Here is a 20,012-nt window from a genome sequence, read left to right as displayed (position 1 = left end):
TTTTTTTAATTAGCGCACGTGCTTTTTGTTCCTTATTGAAGATGCCCGTGGGGTGGGGGTTATCCAGAACACGCCCCCTCCCCGTGGGGGGGCTATGATGGGGTAAAAACCACCAAAATCGCCATAATTTGGCTGATAAGCAGCATTTTCCGCCCCCCACGTGCTGTCCCACACCCCCTCCAGGGCTGCGCTGCCTGCACAGGCAGCTGCCTGCACCCTCACCATGGGGCTGTCTGGGAGGGGGCTGCCACCGGGACCCCCCCGCCCGGCCCCGGGCAAGGACACGGGGGGAGTCTGCACGGTACCACCGGGCACGGCGGTTGTAGGGGGGGCGCTGGGGAGGAGCAGAGCGGCGGGGGGGGATTAGCTCAGATGGTAGAGCGCTCGCTTAGCATGCGAGAGGTAGCGGGATCGATGCCCGCATCCTCCACCTTGATTTTTTTTTTTTTGTGTTATTTTTAAAATTTTTTTGCTGTCGCGAGTGGGGTGGGATCACGCGTGTGTGCGCACGCGCACACACACACCCCCCGCCGTGCGTGTCCCCCCGCGCGGGGCCCGTCACCCGTGTCCGCGGACGGCGGAAGGAGCGGGACGGCGGGGCGTGCCCATGAGGGGAGGGGGTGTGGCTTCAGCGCCTCCCGGGGCGGGGCATGCCCGTCGCTCCCGCCCAACGGGTGGGCGCGTTGCTAGGAAGCGGCGAGCCAATGAGGACGCGCGTTGCTGTTGCCAGGCGGCGCGCCGGGCCGGGCCGGGCGGTGCCATGAGCGGGCCGCGGCGGCCCGGCAGCCATGGAGATCCGTTGCGGGGGGCTCCTCTTCAGCTCCCGCTTCGATTCGGGCAACCTGGCGCACGTCGAGCAGGTGGGGCCGGGCGGGGCGGGGGGCGGCGGCCCTCCCGCGGCCTGGGGCACCGCGCTCCCCCCCGCCGACTACGAGTTCAACGTCTGGACGCGGCCCGACTGCGCCCAGACCGAGTATGAGAACGGCAACAGGTAACGGCGCGGCGGGGCCGGGGCTCGGGAGGCCGGGGGGGGGCCGTGCGGGTAGCTAGTAGGGCCGGGGCTGCCCTCGGAGGGGCTTGGGGGGGCTCATGGGGCTGTACCTGCCCCGGGGATGCCCTCGGAGGGATGTGGAAGGGTGTAACCGGGTCTGTGCCCCCCCCGGGGTGCCATTGGGGGCGGGCTCATGGGGTTCGTGTCAGCCCCGAGGATGCCCTCGGAGGGGTGGCATGGGTGTTACAGGGTCTGTGCCTTCCCTGCGGATGCCTTCGGAGGGGTAGGGGGGGGCTCATGAGGTCTGTGCCCCCCCTCGGGGATGCTCTCAGAGGAGTATGGGGCTGTAACAGGGCCTGTGCTCCCCCCAGGGATGCCCTTGGGGGGGACTCATGGGGTCTGTACCTGCCCCAGCGATGCCCTCAGAGGGGTGGGGGGGGTGTAATGGGTTCTATGCTCCCCTAGGGATGCTCTTGGAGGGGCTTAGGGGGGGCTTATGAGGTCTGTGCCCCCTCCCAGGGATGCCCTCAGAGGAGTGGGGGGTGTAACGGGGTCTGTGCCCCCCCCGGGACTCTGACAGGCTCCTCTGGGAGCACTGTTGGGCTCAGGGTCCCCGGGGCAGGGTCTGACCCGGCGCTGCTGTTCCCCTGCCCAGGTCGTGGTTCTACTTCAGTGTGCGCGGGGGGGCCCCGGGGAAGCTGATCAAGCTGCACATCCTGAACATGAACAAGCAGAGCCGGTTGTACTCCCAGGGCATGGCCCCCTTCGTGCGCACCCTGCCCGTGCGGCCCCGCTGGGAGCGCATCCGCGAGCGGCCCAGCTTCGAGGTACCGGGGGCTGCTGCCGGGCTGGGGGGGAGGCTCTGGGGACACCGACACCCCTCGCTCTCCGCACCGGCATGATCTCCGGCCTTTTGGGGTGGGGAGAGGGCAGAGGGTTGGTGGCGAAGCCCCTTCCCAGGGCCCAGCTCTTGGCAGAGGAGGACCCAGCAGGTCCTTCGCCGCTGGCCAGCTTGGGCTGAGGTGCGGGCTCTCGCTGGGTGATCTCCCCATGGCAGAACGGCTCTCAAAGCACCCCCGGTGCCTCAGTTGCCACAGCGGCCGGGAAAAGGCCCTTCAGGGCGAGGGGAGCAGCGGGGTGAGCGCCTGGGAAGCCAAGGGCAGCGGCAGGTTGACCCCCGCCGCCCCCTGAAGCAGTTTGGGCTTTGAACAGGAGTTTGCTGCTCCGGGGGGGTTCTGTCTTCGGTCTGGTAGGAGCTGCCCGGGACAAAGTCGCTTGTGGGTGCCCGAGGTTGATGCAGAGACCGCCCCCAGCATCCTGTCTGGAACAGGGGCTGGAAAGACTCTCCCACCCCCTGACATGGGACAAGATGACGCTTGATTTGGTCTGTGCCAGCACCAGGGAGAGACACGACCTACAGCTGAGCTTGGCAGCGCTCGTTAATTTAACAAAACATGCTAAAACCGAGGGGTTCTTGTTGAGTCTCTGAGCGCTGACGGGTGGGCATGAGGGTCGGAAGGACCCTCCTGGGTTTCCCAGCGAGCTCTGCCACAGAGCTGGGCGTACGGCGAGGGTTTGGTGTCCCCCCGGGGGGGCAAGGACAAGCAGGCAGCTGTTGCCTGTGGATCTGAGCAAGGCAGGAGCCCTGGCTTTGACTCCCGCGTGGTTAGAGCGGGGCAAGCGGCTGCTGGAGGGGCTAGTGGCCACCTGGCCTGTGCCAGGGAGGGGGCTCAGCGTGGCCCTGGCCGGCGGCTCCTGCTCAGGCTCCGCTCGGTGCCCATCACAGGTGGTGGAGGCGCAGTTCGTGCTGTCCTTTGTGCATCGTTTCCTGGAGCACCGTGGGGCCACCACCTACTTCGCTTTCTGCTACCCCTTCTCCTACACCGAGTGCCAGGAGATGCTGGCGCAGCTCGACGGCCGCTTCCAGGAGTGCCGGCACATGTCTCCCGCCAGGTGCGCACCCCCCGGCCCCGCACCCCCATTTCCTGGCACCCTCATTTGGCGTTGCCCCCCGCTGTGGAAGCGGGGTGTTGGCCACCTCCGGCTGGAGGGTGGAGGGGGGGATCTCTGTGCCCCCCGCTCCCTCTCAGGAGCTGCCTGGGGCTTTGATCTTCTGGGCCCTGGCTCTGCACGAGCAGCTCCCCCCGAGCATGCACTTCCAAGGGGCTTTGGGGGGTCCCTGTATTGCTTCAGGGGGTTCCTTTATTATTTCAGAGGGGTCTTGTATTGCTTCGGGGGGTCCTTTATTGCTTCAGGGGGTCCTTTTTTGCCTTGGAGCGTCCCTTTATTGCTTCAGGGAGGTCTTTTATTGTTTCAGGGGGTCCGTTATTGCTAAAGGGGGGTCCTGTATTGCTTTGGGGGACCCTTTATTGCTTTGGGATTGCCCCTGGCATCCCCCAGGGCAGGTTCCCATCAGGCGGACGAGGCTGTCGCAGGGCTGTGACTGACCCCCAGCCCTTGGGTTAAGAAAAGGGGCTTCTCAGGGTCCAAGACCCCCTTTGCTTTCCCTGCTTTCCCGGCTGCGGGAGGGCCTAGGGCATCTGTGCCCCACTGCTCCCTTCCCTGACAATCGCTGGGGCAGCGGGAGGTCTCGCTGCCTGAGCGCCGGGCACGTCGTATGTCGTGTGAGGAAGCTCCTCTGATCTCAAGAAATTCTCCTCGAAAATCAGAGGAGAACTTAATGCCCGGCTGAGGGGGAGGAGGACAGCATCGGTCTCCAGGTGCCTCAGCGGATAAAACCCCTCCTGGCCCCACAGACTTCCCACGGGGCCGGGATCTGAAGTACCTTTTCTTAGACGAGGGGTTTGTGGAAAGGGGTTTGTCCTTAAATCCTCACGCCGTGGAGAGCGATGAGAGTTTCAACCCCCGGCAGTCGCTCAGCGGTGAGATCGGAGCCTCTGCGGGTCCCTGAGCCCCTGGGGATTGCGGCAGGGCTGGCTGCTCCTGACCCACCCCTCCACGGGAGCTGCCGGGGGCCGTTGGCGCGGCGAGGGGGGATCTCGATGGCATCGAGCCCCCAAGGCCAGTCGCCGCTGCCCCGCCAGGTTTCCCACTTTGCCTGGCCCCACGCTGGGCTGCCCTGGCAGCAGGAGAGGGTCACGCGGGGGCTGCTGAGCTCCTGGGGCGCCGGGCGAGCGGCAACGCGGTCCTGGGCGAGGGGCCGGAGGCAGAGCTTGGGGCTGTGTTTGCTGAGCCTCTGCCCTCGCCCCGCAGCCCCCTCGACTCCGTCTACTACCACCGGGAGCTGCTCTGCCACTCCCTGGACAAGCTGCGCGTGGACCTGCTGACCGTCACCTCGTGTCACGGCATGTTGGAGAAGCGGGAGCCCCGCCTGGACAAGCTCTTCCCGGACACCAGCACTCCCCGGCCGCGCCGCTTCGCCGGCAAGAGGGTGAGCTGCTGCGCCGGCTCCGGGAACGTGTGGCGGGGCCTCGCCGCCGCCCTCGTGTCCCTCAGCGGAAAAACCTCATGTCCTGGGGAGCTGGAGAGCGTCGGGTGGGAGCAGGGGGAGTCTGTGAGATCCCACCCGGAGCCCCAGCGTGGCCGCTTCACCTCAGCTCCGTGAAATTGTCCTCTGGGAGCACCAGGCGCCCGTTCTCGGGGCAAAAATTAGCGTTTGCTGCAAGTTCCATTCTGTCCTTCTCACACTGTCACTGCGAAGAAGCTGGCGGCGGTGCTGGGCTGGGGACGGGGATGGGCAGGCAAGCTCCCGCCGAGCTGAGAAGCTCCCACCGAGAAGAGGGCCCTTCGGGAGCTGCTTTATGCCTTTTTTTTTTTTTTTTTACACTTTTTGCAGTCAGGCTCGAGGGGGATCGCTCGGGGCTTTTCCCTGGGGCGCTTCTGCGGTTCTGTGGGTCCCTTTGGCCTCGCACAGGGACAAGCTGCCTTATTCCTAGGAGGGGCGTGGGCAGGGAAACCACCCAAAACGTTGTGTTACCGCCCTGGTACCTCGTCAGCTCCACGCGGAGGCTTTGGCTCCATCTGGGGCAGCTCAGCACCCGCCCGCGGTGCTGCCGCTCTTCCCCACAAAGCAGCTTCGTGCCCAGGATGTGATAACCCAATCTGAGCACGCTCGGGGGAGATTATTGTGTTTATCCAGGCCTGGGGCTGGGGGGACGTTTCCACAAACCAAACACCCCAAGAGCAGGTTTTCACGCTCCTTTTAGACACAAAACTCAGAGGTTGGGACTTTTCCAAACGCGCCTGTTAGATCCTGATTGCTTAGTGATTAACATACAATTAGAACACAGCTTAAATAATGCTTCTGCTGCTCCGCATGCTCAGGGGAAGGGACTTAACCTGGGCAGGGGCCTTTTTGCCCCCGGGGGGGTGTTTTTTAATATTATAACGAAGGCAGTTCACTGTCAGGACACTCAGAAGTCCGTTTCGTGGCCAAGTTAACTGATTGATTAATCACTCTGTCAAGCTGTCACATAACTCATCCTCAAGACAATCCTATCCACTGTCTTTATGGCCCAGGACACTGGTTATTTTCAGTGTCTCACCTGACCAATCTCATTCTTACCCCAGGGGTGCAGTAGCTATAGTTACCAGTGTAACCCTTCACCCTGTCGTTTAGCAGTGGGGCGGGCCAGAACCTGCCCATCTACCCTCTCTGTTTGCCCCCAGGTATTTTTTCTCAGCAGCAGAGTCCACCCAGGAGAAACACCCTCCAGCTTCGTCTTCAACGGCTTCTTGGACTTCATCCTGCGGGAGGAGGACCCCCGCGCCCAGATGCTGCGGCGCATGTTCGTCTTTAAGCTCATTCCCATGCTGAACCCCGACGGGGTGGTGCGAGGCCACTACCGGTGAGTGAGGACGTGCCGGCATGGGCTGATGGTGCCGCGGCTCCACACTGGCTGCGATGGACAGCCCCGAGATCCCGCGGCGCTGGGAGGACCCACTCCTACCCCTGGGGCTGCCTGCTCGCTCCCCGACCCCACAGTGGGGTGGGGGAGAGAGTTGGGGGGAAAAAAGTAGAACTCGTGGGTTGAGATGCAGTTGGACGTCGCGGGCTGAAGTCAGCTCTGGTGCCGCCACTGCTGCGCGTCACTCAGTTGCGTCAAAGCTCATTTTTCATTCATCTGGGAGTTTTACTGGCCCCCCACCAACACGACATGTAGCAGCCGTAGTGGCCATGGCACGGGGTGGCTCAGCCATTACCGTCCCACAATTTAACTAATTGGCTGTTCTCACCCAAAATCAAACCCCCTCGAGGCACCCATGGGACTTCCCGCCCCGCGCAGCCACGTCCCAGCGCAGAAGCGATCCCGCTCCCGGGGCCGAGCGACGTCTCTTCCCCGAGAAATCCTTCCAGCACGCGACGGGGACTCTGACCCCTCCTGAGTGGCCTTCGGTGCCCTCGGGCGCTGTCCCGGGGGGCCCCGGCGGGTGGGAGCTGGGCCGGGGCCGGGGCCGCGTCTCACCAGGGCACGTGCCAGCGTGGAGGCACTCGGCTGCCTCGGGGCCGTCTCTGCCCCCTCCCCAAGAGGGGATGGTTTGGCCAGGTGAAAAAATAGCTAAGAACAATTTCATCATCAAAATAAAAATGTAATCATTGAAATGATTTGGTGATGGAAATAAAATTAGAATTTAATAATTGGAATAATTTAGTAATTGACATAAACCCACAATTTAATAATTGGAATAATTTAGTAATTGACATGAAATTGCAATTTGACAACTGAAACAACTTAATAATTGACATACAAAAATTACAGTTTAACAATTGAACTAATTTAATAATTGACGTAAAATAATAACGATGCTGATGAGAACAGCAGTGGCAGAGGACACAAACACGTGGTGTGCCGCGTGGCTGCCCCCCACCCGCTGCCCAGCCTGCTCCCGGCCATGCCGGGGAGGAGACTCCCGACGGGCAGGACACGGGCGGCTGGAAGGTCCCGGGTGTCTCCCGAAACTGCCCGGGTGTTACCGACATCGTTCGGTGCCGAGCCCCACGCTGGCTCCAGAGCGCGGCTCGGGGCCGTCCTGGCTGCTAAGGAGGAGGGGAAAAAACCAAACAAAATCTCCGCTCTGTCCGAGCTGAAAGCAGCAACCTCTGCCCTCCCTGCAGAACCGACTCCCGCGGGGTGAACCTGAACCGGCAGTACCTGAACCCCGATGCCGAGCTGCACCCCGCGGTGTTCGGGGCCAAGGCCGTCCTCCTCTACCACCACATCCACAGCCGCGTGCTGCCCGGCTGCCCCGACTGGCGGACCTTCGTCTCCCCGCTCGGCCCCAGCTCCCTCAGCACAAAATCCTCCAACCGCCCCGGCGGCGGCAGCGCCCCGGCCCCAGCTCTTTCAGAGCTGGAAAAAGCCAACAACCTCCGTAACTCGGCTGGCGCTTGGCATGCTGGTGCCTGCCGCAGCCCCGCTGGCGATCCCCCGCCCGCCGCCGAGCCACCCGCCGCCGGCCCAGGACTCTGGATCCTCCCGTCGAGCTGCAGCGCTGGGCGCTGCCAGGAGGGAGCCCCGAGGCCTCTCCCCGAAACCATCCTGCCCCAGGACAGCGGCCTGGCCTACTACGTGGACCTGCACGGCCACGCCTCCAAGCGCGGCTGCTTCATGTACGGCAACAGCTTCAGCGACGAGAACGATCAGGTCAGGGGGGGAGCATGGGGGGCAGGAGGACAGAGGGGCTGCAGCAGGCGGGGACCCTCTGGCTGCTTTTCCCCCCTCCCCGGGTCCCAAACGCTCCCTCCCGCAGCTGGGAGAGGGGCTGGGAGCTCCCCGTCACCCAGAAACCGAGCTCCTGGCTGGATGGGGCTGGTGCCCCAGGAGAGGGAGCGTGGCTGCCCTGCCCACTTCACCTTCCGTCCTTCCTTCCCCTCTCCCTGTCTCTCTGTCTTTCCCCTCCTCTTCCCCCTCTCCCCCCCAGCCCTGTCAGGGGGCAGCAGCAGGTCTCAGCCTTGCCCCCACTCACGGAAGAGCCTCTGCTCCTTCTCCGGAGGGTGGGGGGAGCTGTGCCGCTGGGATCCCTCCTCTCCACCCCAGTGAGGGAGCCCGACTGCTGCCTCTCCCCACTGGAGACGGGCAGGGGTGGGCAGCACCCCCCAAGACAGGGCTGGAGCCTGCGAGACGCTGGAATTAGGCAGAGGGGTCCCCAGCCAACACCCCAGTGCACCCCAGAGCTGGCAGTGCTGGAGCAGGACAAACGGCCAAAGGCTCCCCCCACCTAAAAAACCCCTCTGTGTCCCTCTCTGCGCCTGGCAGGTGGAGAACATGCTCTTCCCCAAACTCATCTCCCTGAACTCGCCTCACTTCGACTTCACGGGCTGCAACTTCTCGGAGAAGAACATGTACGCCAGGGACAAGCGGGACGGGCAGTCGAAGGAGGGCAGCGGGCGCGTGGCCATCTACAAAGCCTTGGGGATCATCCACAGGTAGGCAGCGAGCTCACCCGGCCCCCCCTGGCCCCAAACAGGGGTTCTGCCTGGACACATGGGGCGTTACGGAAAGTTGGAACCAGTTTTAGGGGGGCGGCTGTGTCCCGCCCAGCTCTGCGCTGGGGCTCCGCACTCCCGAGCCACGGGCCTGGCAGCTTCTGGTCCTCGCTGTTGCGCTGCGGCTTTCCGGGAGGAATTCTCCTCTTCCCCAGATGTTTGTGTTTGTGTTGAGCTGTAATTAAAACCTGTTTAGTTGGAACGGGCTCAGCCTCCCGCCTGCCAGATGGCCCTGCGAGATTCCAGCCTCGACCGATGGGTGATTCTGGGAGCCGAGGATATTTGTGTGCCCCGCAGCCGCCACGCGCCTCTCCCCCGACACCGGCCGGGATATTTTTGGCTGTTTCTGTTGTGGTTGCTGGGAACGTAAAAGCAGCTGCAAGAATCAGACCAAGAGCCCCTCCGGCCCTGGCCAGGCGCAGCTGCTGAGGGAGGAGGCTGAGAAATGCGTCGTGCTGCTTTCGGAGGTGCCGCCGCCTTCCCCGGGAATCTGCGGTTTGAGGACGTGTGGAAGCGGCCCCGGGCTTCCTGCCAGCCCCGTTCTCCCCCCGAAGCCCCGCGCCCTCCTTCTGCGAGCGGCTGCACGCCGCGGGGGCCGATTCACGGCTGGGGCGGCAGAGCCGGTGCCTCCCTCGGCCTCTTTCTCACCCCCGTTTCCTCGCTGCGTGTTCCGCTGCTCCTCCGGCCGGGCCAGGGAGCAGCTGATCCAGCTAAAACCGACCCCGTGCTAACATAGGCGAGGTTTTTAGGCTCAGGTGGCCACTGTGGCTTGCTCCGTGCCCAAACGCAGCAGGCGTTCTGCAGGGGTCAGGAGGGGTGTTGGCATGAGGGCGGCTCCTCGGAGGGGTGAGGAGGGACACTCGCTGGCTCTCTGCGGGGTTCACGAGCCGAATTGTCTCTGGGCAGCCGGGCCGATGCATGCCGGCCCCCCGGCAGCACCCCCCTCGCCCTCCTCTCCTTCCCGCCTCCGGGAACCTGCTCCGGGAGGGCCGGCTCGGCGATACCACAGGCACCGAGGGGAGGCTGGCCGGCCACTCAGGCCCCGGAGTGTCATTTTTTGACAACAGAAGCAACATTTGCCTTTCTCCACCCATCAGGGACACCCCCACACACACTCCCCGTCACCTTCTGGAGGTGACCGAGAGGAGGCACAAGGGTGCTGCCCCTCATGCTCACGTGGGTCGTGTTTCTCAGGAGATCCCTGACCTGATTATTCTCCATTTCTGGTGCTTTTCCTCCTGGAGTCCCCCCGCCCAGGCAGAGGCATCTGGGGAGGAGGAGGACAATGAGGAGGATGAGGACAACAAGGACAAGGAGGAGGGGAAGAGGAGGAGGAGGAGTACAATGAGGATGAGGAAGAGGAAGACAAGGAGGGGAAGATGAGAAGGAGAAGGAAGACAAGAAGGAGGAGGAGGATGAGGACAAGGATGAGGAAGACAGGGAGGAGGAGGAGGAGGACAGGAAGGACAAGGAGAATGAGGAAGACCAGTAGGATGAGGAATACAAGGATGAGGAGAACGAGGAGGAGGAAGAAGATTGGGGGGGGGCGTGTTCTGCTGTCCCCCACCCAGGCAGCGCCCTCAGCCTGCAGCTTCCCTCGGCTTTGCCTGTCCTGACAGTTCCAGCTGTCACCGGTCCCGGCAGGTTCCAGGGACAGTCGGTGACCATCACCACCGACGGGCGAGGTTGGGTCACTGCAGTGCCAGGGCACCGTCATCTGCCGTTCGGGTCTAAGGAGGCTCAGCCCTGCTCTGGGCCTGATGAGCTCCCTCCGGGGAAGGCGGTTGGTCAGTCTGTCAGTTGGTTGCTTGGTCAGTCGGTCGGTCTGTCTGTCCCCCACCCTCCCTCCCTGCAAATCGCCAGCCCCGAGCTGCTGGGGGGAGCAGTGGGCAGGGCAGGGGGGGCTGTGCCGGGGTGGGGCACCCTCTGTCTCTGCAGAGGGGTGACCCGGGGCCCCGCAGCCCCTCCACAGCTGGGGGGGCACATGAGGATGGTCTGGAGAGGGGGGTGAACCCCTCTGCCCCCAGGGGCTGCCTGCAGTCGGCCTCGGGCTGCGGCTGGGGCGGCGGGTGGTTGGTGCCGCGACAGAGGGAGGCAACTCCACCAGAGAACCTTTACCGGTGCGAGTGTCCCCCGTACCCCCACACCCTGTACCCCCCCATCCCGTACCCCCACCCCTGCTGCCCGTTTCCAAACCCCTGCAGCTCCCGCACCGGCACAGCGCCCAGCTTTGCTCCGGGGGGCCACATTCCCCCCCGTCCTTGGTGGCTGCCGACCCTCCCAGGGTGACCCGAGACCCGTTTTCGGCAGCGGCTCCCCGCTGCGGAGCAGTTGGGGGGGTCCCTTGTGCCGGGGGGGGCGCTCCGGCTGCCCCGCGGCCCCTCGTTTGGCCCCAGCGCGGATCCTCCCAGTAACACGGCTCCTTCCTCCCGCTCCGCAGTTACACGCTGGAGTGCAACTACAACACGGGGCGCGCGGTGAACAGCATCCCCGGGGCCTGCCACGACAACGGGCGGGCCAGCCCCCCGCCACCCCCCGCCCTCCCCTCCAAATACACTGTGGAGCTCTTCGAGCAGGTAAGGGGGGGGCCCTGCCCCGCGAGGAAACTTCCACCTTTCTGCCTCCAGTCCCGGAGAGCTGCTGATCTTTTTCAGAGGCTTTTCTCCCCTCCCCGCGCCCCGGCGGTGCCCGAAAAGCAAATCCATCACTCGCCGGGCGCCAGGTCACTAAAGACACACGCGGGAGAGACTATTTATAATGATTATTTCGATGATTATTTATTTCAGGGTGGCGCAAGCCTCGGTGCTGGCTGCTCTCCCCCAAATCCAGCACCCCGCTGGGGCTTCTCGCGCTCAATTTACACACAAAACCCGCAGAGTTGGTCATTGCCATGGTTGGTCGGTGATTTACATACAATTATAATACTGCTGACACAGCACTTGGTGCTCAGGGCAAGGGGCTTCACCCGGGCAAGGGGCTTCTTGACCTGCAGGCGGGATTTTTAGTATTAAAATGGGGGTAGTTCAGCGAAGGACACGCGGACCTTGAGTTCGCTTGCCCCGTTGGCAACGTACCCTCGCCGAGGGCTAACGGCTCCGGGCTGTCCTTGCTCTCCTGCTGGGGGATGCTTTTGGCTTTAACCCAGACAAAAACCATCTTGCTTGACCTAAACGTAAGATTATTCTACAAGTTTAACCTTCCCCACGGGCAGGTGGGGAGAGCGCTGGCGGTGGCGGCACTGGACATGGCGGAGTGTAACCCCTGGCCCCGGATCGTCCTCTCGGAGCACAACTGCCTCAGCAACCTCCGCGCCTGGATGCTGCGGCACGTGCGTGGCACCAAGGGCGCCAGCGGGGGCCCGCGGCGGCGAGGAGGTGCCAGGACCCCCCCCAGGAGCTCCACGTAAGGGCCCTGCCGGGTTGAGCGCGCAAGAGCTGCAGGATAACGCCCGTTAGAGATGATAAATGTACTCCAAGTGAGTCACCCTGCAGCTAACGAGGCCGAGGGTTATTTATTTGCTCGCTCCCCCGCTGCTCCCCGCAGGTTCCCTCGCCGCCGCCTGACCAAGAGGCCTGTGGAGAGAACCGGTGTCTCTCCTGCCCCTCCGGTGCTGGGCTGGCACCGATTTGGGCCAGGGGCGGGGGGCGGTGGGAATTTTGAACCCTGCTGCTGCCGGGACAGCGATGCGTGGGGAGGCAGGGGCTGGAATCTGGGGCTTGGATGGAGGCGGCGTCTCTGCAGCCCGGCTGAGCCGGCTGGCGAGGACGTGGGGAGCGCAGGGGGGGCGGCGGGCGGGAGCCCCTCACCCCAGAGCCGGGCTGAGCCTCCTGTTTCTCCTCCCCCGCCTCCCCACAGTGTTCTGCCCACCTCGGCCTCCGATAACGCCCTGTCCCGCACGAGGAGCTCCAGCCACGGCGCCAGCAGCCAGCAGGACTCTCCGCAGACCGAGGCCTCCCCCAGCTTCCCCTCGGGCCCGGCCACCGCCAGCCGGAGCCCCCAGAGGCACCGCGGCAGAGCCCCGGCACCGCGCAGAGGTAAGCTGGGCCGGGGACCCCTCATGCGCTTGCTCCGGTACCTGTCGAGCTGCTGTGCCACGCCACGGCCCTGAGGAGAGCCCCGTGCCGGCGTCACCCTGCGCTTTCACCTTAATCAAAACCGTTTGGCGTGGAAGACAGGGGTGTGAGCCGACGCCCTGGCCCCCCTCGGACGGGTCCTGGATGCCGCGCTCAGCTCCGCGCCCCAGCCTGAGCCGGCTCCGGACAGAAACCGCCCGGCGAGACCCGTGGCTTCTCCCGCCCGGCTTATGGAGGGACCCGAGGGGGCCCGGCCGCGCTCCTGCCCGCCGGCGCCGCAGCCCCGGGCTGGGCAGAAGCTGTGGCGAGATGAGAGGGACTCTGTCCGCCGCCGGCTGCCCTCCCCGCACCGGTGCCCGTCCCGAGGGGCTTCCAGAGCAGCCAGCACGGAAAAACTCCTCCACTCGACTTGCTGAGGCCCGCGGGGATACACCGAAGTGCCTTTTCCCTTCCCAGGCACCCGCCGAGCCGCGGTCAGCGCTGGCACAACTCCGGTCATGGCGAGGGAGGCTGGCGGAGCCATAATTAGTCACGGGGGGGCTTTGAACACGCGGCGAGGCCTGGCTGGTGGGGGCCGACTCGCAGCACCGAGCCGGTGGGGGGAAAGGCCCCGGTTTGCCACCCCACTGGCGGCTGCACCGCGCTCTGGCAGCGGGGAGGTGCCGGAACACGGCCAGGCGCCCGCCCGGGCCCCTCGGGGGGTCGGTGCCGCTCTGTGGGCTCATCCCACGGGCCCCCAGCGACGGAAACGGGGCTGGACTGAGAGCCCCAGTCTGCTGGGGGGTTCCGGCGAGCTCCGTACCCCAGGGTCGCGGTGCGTGGGTGAGGGTCCGCGGCGGGGGCTGCGACTCTGCCGCCGGCGTCGTGTCCAGGCTCCGCGTCCCGGTGCCGCTGACCGTTGGCATCTCTCGCGCTCCGCCTGCGGCGTGGTCGCTTGCCAGCGCATTGTAGTGACCGTTTCTCATCCGCCGTGAGAGCGCGGCGGGGAGGAAATAAAAAGGCTTTGTGTTCCCGTGGGCACGGTGTAGCGTCTGTTCCTTCTGCCGTACGAGCCCCACGCCACGGCCGTCCTGCCCCAGGATGCCATCGCAGATTCTTCCATCCCCCGGCAGCTGGGAAGGAACCGGGAATGCCGAGATCCCGCCTGCAGCCCCACAACGGGGCAGTGGGTGCTCGGCCCCGGATGGAGCCGCGGTGCCCTGGTGTTAAAGGATGTCACCAGACTGGGGTGACAACTCAGAGCTGGGCCGGCACTGCAGGGAGTGGCCGTGGCTGACAAAAACACCTTCTCTAGAGGTGATTGTACAGAACATTCTGCAATACAAAAGTCTTTGGGGTTTTCCCACGAACTCTCAGCTCTTCATTCTTCATCAACTTCCAAAGTCCATTTTATTCCCCAGCCTCAGCTGATTCTCCTCGTTCCGTTCCAATCCTTGTTTCAGTGTCAGGGCCATCTTTCGGGTCATCATCATCATCTTCATCTTCCTTCCACTAGTTTTCATCTCGCACAGTTCTGAGAAAGACTTCAAGATGTTCTGTTAAAAGCTTGGGTAGAGCGAGCGGTTTCTATATACACTGGGCCTTAAAATCTATTTCAGATATACCAGAGGTCCTATTTAAACTTCTTCTACACTTCCCTCCTTTTGTTTTCTTTTGCACGCCCACAACTCACTTTTTGTATCATTCTAAGCAGTTTCTTGTGTTTCAGTTAAGAAGCCGGTACAGAGCACACACAGCATTGCAATACTCTGCCACATATTCATACTAAGATTATTACAACAGTCATTGCAATTCTTTTTTTTTTTTTACCCAGCTAGACCAGGGAACCAAGAAGTTAACCACAAAAAGGGTTCAGCAGATCCCCAGCAAAATGAATAACACCATATAAGGCCCTTCCTATTTTGGGTCAAATCTATTCTTTCTTCAAAAATTTTTTACATAAACTGGATCTCCAGGTTGCGTGTCAAGTACTTGAATTTCAGGTGTCATGCCTTGATACCAACAAGCATGATTCCTTAACTGTGAAAAATAATTTTGCCAATACAATCAGTAACAAGTTGCCTGTTCATCTCCACCCAACCACCTCGTTTCAGCTGGGACATCAGCCCCCGGTACTGCTAGAACCCTCCTGAACAGAATTTCTGTGGGTGAAACCCCTGGTGGTGGTTATCTGGGAGTGTTCCTAAGACCCCACAATACTAAATTCAATGCTTTTGGCCATTTTAATCCAGTTTGTTTACAAACCACCAGTTTGTCCTTAATTGTTCAGTTCCTCCTTCCCGCTTGGCCTGACGGGGATGCCGGGGTGTGTGCAGCCGCGCTCCAACACTTCACGAATGACAGACCTGTAGTGAACTGTGCTCCCCATCGGAATCAATTATTTCAGGAACTCCCTGTCTGGGAATAATTTTTTTTAAGAGAGCTTTAACAACCATTTTTGAATCATCGTTTCGAGCGAGGAAGGCTCCTACCCATCCTGTTAACTGACCGCCTGTCACCAACACGTCAGGGTACCCCGTTGGTTTTGGCATTTCAGCATCATCAGTTTGGAGCTTTTGAAAAGGGAAGGTGGCTGGAGGTCTTTCCCTGCTGGAAGCCTTAATTCGCACAGAAACATCTTGTCTACAAAGTTTACATCCTTCACAGATTCTTCTGGCTGCTGCATCAATTCCCGGGGCAGCCCAAAGTCGCTGAATCCGGAGCACTGAGCTCTCTGCCCCCACCGTGAGTTTCCCGTGACGCCGTCGCGTCATCGGTAACAAACACCTTTGTGGAGGAAGAGGCTTGTTATTGAGCATTGTCCTCCACGTCGCTGGGCTCCAAGCCGCATCCACTGCTCCTTGTCTTCATCAGGGAGCTCTTCACAGACCTGATGTACACCCGGGAGTTCGGGCATCGCCTCGTGTGGCGACAGTGACACGACGACACAACCCGTTGTGCTGAGGCTCTGGCTGCTTGGTCAGCTAAAGTGTTTCCTGTCGACATTGCATCTGGTCTCTGAGTACGTGCTTTAGATAGGTGATGGAAATCTCAGAGGGTGGTTGTATCGCCTCTAACGACTCTTTGATCTGCTTCCCATGAGCCATAGTCTTCCCCGCTGATGTTAAGAAACCCCTTTTCTTTCCCTGAAGTCCCAGTCACACGGCAGACGCCAGAGGCATGTTTAGAGTCCATATAAACGTTAACTCTTGTCCCAGTTCGTATTTAGCATTTCCGTAAGGGCAATTATTTCCACTCCCTGGGCACCTACAGGTGCAGGCAGAGGTCCCACCTGTGTTTCCATGGTCACTGCGAGACTGGTACATCTTGGACCTTCTCCAGAACAGGAGGAGCCGTCCCTGAAGAGGGTCAAGTCAGGGTTATCTCGAGGTTGATCCTTCAGATCATCTCCTGGTTTGCTGGTTGCGCTGCACAGGTCAATGCAGTTATCATGATGTTCTCCATCGGAGGGTAAAGGCGTTAAAGTAGCAGGGTTCAAAGTATTGCACCTTTCCAATCCCAAATTATCAGCCAATAACAAAATTATCTCGTATCTATGTGCCCTTTGAGGAGATAAACCTTTCTCCACATATTATTTTAACAATATCTTTACTCCATGGGGTACACGGACATAGTGGAGGCCCTAGAACAACTGTCCCGGTTTTTTCTACCATTTCAGCTGCTGCTACTATTGCTCTAATGCAAAAAGGAGTCGCTGGGTCTAATGTAGAAGAAAAATAAGCAACAGTTCTTTTATGTGGTCCTAAAGTTTGTAGTAGCACCCCTTTTGCAGCCCCTTTGTGTCCATCACAATATAAATAATCAGGAAGTCCCAGGGTGGGGGCAGACCAAAGTGCTGCTTTTAGAGCACAAAAAGGCTTTTTCTTCCTCAGTGCTCCGAGTGATCCGTTCTACTTCCTACTTGTTAAGAACAGATCGTTAACATATCGTATTAAAACAGATTTACTTGGAAAAACCAAATCTTGTAAATCAGTTTTCAAGAGAATATTGTTTCATCCGAAACCTGGGGAATTTCAAAATTCAGTAAGGACAGCGTTGCCCCCGTATCTACTAAAAATTAACAGAAATAGCGTTTACCTTTGCAGAAATCTGACCGTGCTCACCCAGCTCGGCTCCGAGGGGCTCCGCTGTTCTCTCGGCTCCCGGGGAGGACGAGCAGCATTTGTCACTGCGTGAGGCCGAGGGGGTCTGGAGGTGAGGACCCTCCTCGTGCAGACGCGGGTCGCAGCGGGGCCTCTCTCTGCACGCGGCCCGAATTCCCTCAGTAGAAGCACTCTGCTTGAATTAGTTCTCCTAATAAAGTTCTGATATCAGTCTAATTAGGGGGATAATTAGCGACAATTCCCGATAACAACTGAGCACGTTTTTCAGCAGCATTTCTGCCTGCCAGGCTGCTCACCCGCCTCGCTCCGAGGGTCGTGTCTGCAGAGACTGCACAGGGGGCTCCGGGGCCCGCGCCAGGGTTTGGGCTGAAATCCAAGCGCATTGGGCACACGCCAGCACTCCTGGGGGGGAATTCAGTTTCCTCAACTTCAGCAGCTGAGGGAAGTAAATTCCCTTTGGTTTTTATCAAAGAAGTTTTCTTTCTTTGTTGAGCCCAATCTCACCAGATATACCAACAAATATCTTGACTCCCAGAGTCTTCCAGAATTACTCTTAAAAATTTTTGCTTATTAACGGTTCCTTCCAGAGGCCATGCAGCCGTTGGCCCTCCTCCTCCTCTCTTGCTTCTCAGGAACAGCCATTCCTCTTGGCCCAATATTATCAGTTTTCCCTTCTGTGATGCGTGTGCCAAAGCTTCTCTAAAACCTCAGCGAGGGGCGTCCCCCTTTCAGTGGTGGATATTGACCCCGTCTCTTTTCCTTTTTGCTTTGTCTTATCTCCTTTTGCAAATTTAAACACAAGAGTTCCCCAATATAACTCTACCTGGAATTGCCCGTGCCGCAGTCTCTCGGCTGAACTCACCTGCTGGTTCTTTGCTGGCAGTTCCAGTGTTGGCCGTGGGTTTGTCCAGAGGAATATCTGACCGATCCTCTCTCGTGTCCTGGAGCCCAGCTGGGTCACCAATTTCTGTTAAAGGATGTCACCAGACTGGGGGTGTCTCCAGGCCGGCTTTAGTGACAACTCAGAGCTGGGCCGGCACTGCAGGGAGTGGCCGTGGCTGACAAAAACACCTTCTCTAGAGGTGATTGTACAGAACATTCTGCAATACAAAAGTCTTTGGGGTTTTCCCACGAACTCTCAGCTCTTCATTCTTCATCAACTTCCAAAGTCCATTTTATTCCCCAGCTTCAGCTGATTCTCCTCGTTCCGTTCCAATCCTTGTTTCAGTGTCAGGGCCATCTTTCGGGTCATCATCATCATCTTCATCTTCCTTCCACTAGTTTTCATCTCGCACAGTTCTGAGAAAGACTTCAAGATGTTTTGTTAAAAGCTTGGGTAGAGCGAGCGGTTTCTATATACTGAATTCTCTTAATCTGGCAAAACCCCCGTGTTTAGTCAATTAACCATCCTTTGTTAAGCCTGGCTCTACAGGATTAGCTTGCCTGGGATTTAAACCAGCCTTGGGCTGGGACTATCCAAGCAGCAGGCTGAGGACACTTTCCAGGCCTGTGGAGCAGCGTTCCGGTTGCCTTGGTAACGGTACAGGATCGCTCGGTCCTGAACACATTTCACTGGGCTTTAAAATCTATTTCAAACACCCCAGAGGTTGTATTTAGAATTCCATGCCCGGTGTCACCAGGAGTCGGCCCCGGCGGGCGGTGGAGCCACAGGCGCTCCAGGCCGGGTCTGGTCCCGCGGTGCCATGTCCGAGGAGCAGCCGAGGGCACGGGCTGTGCCGGCGCGGTGCTGCTCAGGGGGCTCCGCTCAACACCCCCGTGCCATCCTGGTTGTGCCAGGTCAAGTTGTTACCCACCAGTCCCAGCCGCCGTCACCAATAAAGCACTGCCCGGGGCAGGGACGCCCCTGCACAGGTTTGCCGGTGTGGTGGAGACCCGGCGCGCGCAGCGCCGATCCCGTCTCCCTGGTCCCGGTGGTGCCAGCCCCGGCCCCGACCATTCCCCCCGGGGCTCCACGTACGCCCTCCACCAGCCCGAGGTTCCTCCTGCCCCGTTCCGGCAGCCCTCGTGGCGTCGGTGACTTCCCCAGCGCCGTGCTGGCCGCGTCCTCGCCGAGGGTTGTGGCAAGCGCCGAATGTCAGCCCCGGGGAGCCCCTCGTGCCGCTGGGGCCAGGAGCATCACTGGGACGGAGCCCGGGCTGTCCCGCCACGCCGCCCTGCCCCTCTCCCGCACCAACCCCGGTCCTCGGCCACGGCCTCATCCTGCAGCGCCCGAGCCGCGTGCCCGGTGCCGCAGCTGCTGGCTGCGGTTCCCTCCGGCGGCGGCACTCGCCGAGGCCCAGCCCCGAGGCCCAGCGCGGTGGCTCGGGCTGGGTGTGGGCTCTACGCCGCGGCGGCTCGGCACTGAGCTCCCTCTCGTTCGTCCCGCAGGGGCCCCGCCAGCGCCCAGCACCCGCCCCGGAGCGCAGGAGGCCCAGCGCGGCGCGGGAGAGCCGGCAGCTGCCCGGGGCACGGCGCTGACGCAGGTATGGCCCCCCCGGAGGCTGGGGACCATGGGTGGGGGGACACACCGGGGGGGGACGCTGGGCTGGGAGCTGTCGGACCCCCCCTCCCTGCGTGGTGGGCTCTGCACACCAACCACCCCTGAATGTGGGGCTGAGACCCCCCCAATTCTGGGGCTGGGTCCAGCTCCATGGGATCCCCCGCAGCGCTGGAGGGGCCCCCCACAAGCCCAGAGACAAACACCCCCCCTCCACCTCCCCACAGGTGCCCCCCAGGAACCCGCAGGCCCAGGGACCCCCGGACCAGCCCGGGTAGGCACCAGCATCGATTTGCGCCGGGGGGGGGGGGGAGCCCCAGAAAAGCCCCCCCAGCAGCAGCGTGTGGGTCTCGGCAGCCCTGGGGGGGCCCCCCCTGCGCCCCAGCAGGATCCTGGTGTAGGGGAAAGAGGCCACAAGCACCGCAGCCCCGGGGGACTCATCCTGCCCCCCCAGGTACCGCCCCACCACCCCGGGGGGGGCTCCCAGCTCCCTCCCTCCCCGCAGGACCGGCGGAGGGATACGGCGGAGGGATACAGCGGCAGGAGAAATTTTTTTTTTTTTTTTACATCAACACGGTTTTGTTTGGTCTTAATCGTGTCACCGCTCAAATCTGTCCGGAGGATGCCGGGGGGGGGTCCTGCGCGGGGGCGGGGGGAGCTGTGACATCACACGGCACAGGCCTCACTCCGGTGACGTCATGGCGCGGGGGGGCGGGGGACACCCTCACTCCTGCTTCTTGGGGTTGTTGACTGCCACGTAGTGGTAGAGGACGACGAGAAGGAAGAGCGAGACCCCCAGCATGTTGGCGAAGATGGCGAGCTGCACGTCCGTGATCATCCTGCAGGGGACACACACACACACGTGATGACCCCCCCGCCCTGCCCAGGGCCCGCTCGGGCC

At 61.4% G+C, this 20,012-nt stretch overlaps 2 protein-coding genes and 1 non-coding gene across 6 annotated transcripts; 2 read left to right on the top strand and 1 right to left on the bottom strand.

Annotated features, from left to right (window-relative positions):
• Nucleotides 1-50: 50 nt before the first annotated feature.
• Nucleotides 51-19,775, top strand: AGBL5 (AGBL carboxypeptidase 5). Of its 4 annotated transcripts, XM_074861168.1 has the most exons (12): nt 146-991; nt 1,647-1,818; nt 2,778-2,944; nt 4,205-4,382; nt 5,621-5,799; nt 7,068-7,596; nt 8,209-8,378; nt 10,879-11,014; nt 11,650-11,840; nt 12,294-12,472; nt 19,003-19,097; nt 19,339-19,544. In XM_074861168.1, the coding sequence occupies exons 1-12, from the start codon at nt 789-791 to the stop codon at nt 19,387-19,389; spliced, it is 2,250 nt and encodes a 749-aa protein (XP_074717269.1). In that variant the 5' UTR covers nt 146-788; the 3' UTR covers nt 19,390-19,544. The 4 variants fall into 4 exon arrangements, 3 of the variants coding, with proteins under 3 accessions (XP_074717268.1, XP_074717269.1, XP_074717270.1); XM_074861167.1 differs by lacking the exons at nt 19,003-19,097; nt 19,339-19,544 and adding an exon at nt 12,968-13,528 and having other exon boundaries at nt 51-991; XR_012627972.1 differs by lacking the exons at nt 19,003-19,097; nt 19,339-19,544 and having other exon boundaries at nt 163-991; nt 11,650-11,913; nt 12,294-12,452.
• TRNAA-AGC (transfer RNA alanine (anticodon AGC)) lies at nt 358-430 on the top strand. The gene has a single exon. It is a non-coding gene; the product is annotated as a tRNA-Ala (tRNA).
• OST4 (oligosaccharyltransferase complex subunit 4, non-catalytic) lies at nt 19,644-19,950 on the bottom strand. The gene has a single exon (XM_074861173.1). It carries the CDS (start codon nt 19,947-19,949, stop codon nt 19,836-19,838), a length of 114 nt encoding a protein of 37 aa, XP_074717274.1. The 5' UTR covers nt 19,950; the 3' UTR covers nt 19,644-19,835.
• Between the last annotated feature and the right edge of the window lie 62 nt (nt 19,951-20,012).

This window comes from Strix uralensis, chromosome 3, assembly GCF_047716275.1.
Source record: "Strix uralensis isolate ZFMK-TIS-50842 chromosome 3, bStrUra1, whole genome shotgun sequence".
Taxonomy (NCBI): domain Eukaryota; kingdom Metazoa; phylum Chordata; class Aves; order Strigiformes; family Strigidae; genus Strix; species Strix uralensis.
The sequence above is the reverse complement of the archived record's forward strand: the minus strand, read 5'-3'. Positions and strand labels throughout refer to the sequence as shown.

Bases quoted from the DNA above. Each gene is read 5' to 3' on its own strand.
- AGBL5 (XM_074861167.1), top strand. From the start codon at position 789: ATGGAGATCCGTTGCGGGGGGCTCCTCTTCAGCTCCCGCTTCGATTCG. The intron at 7,597-8,208 runs GTCAGGGGGGGA...TGCGCCTGGCAG, and splicing joins TCAGCGACGAGAACGATCAG to GTGGAGAACATGCTCTTCCC. The intron at 11,015-11,649 runs GTAAGGGGGGGG...CCCCACGGGCAG, and splicing joins CTGTGGAGCTCTTCGAGCAG to GTGGGGAGAGCGCTGGCGGT.
- OST4 (XM_074861173.1), bottom strand. From the start codon at position 19,949: ATGATCACGGACGTGCAGCTCGCCATCTTCGCCAACATGCTGGGGGTC.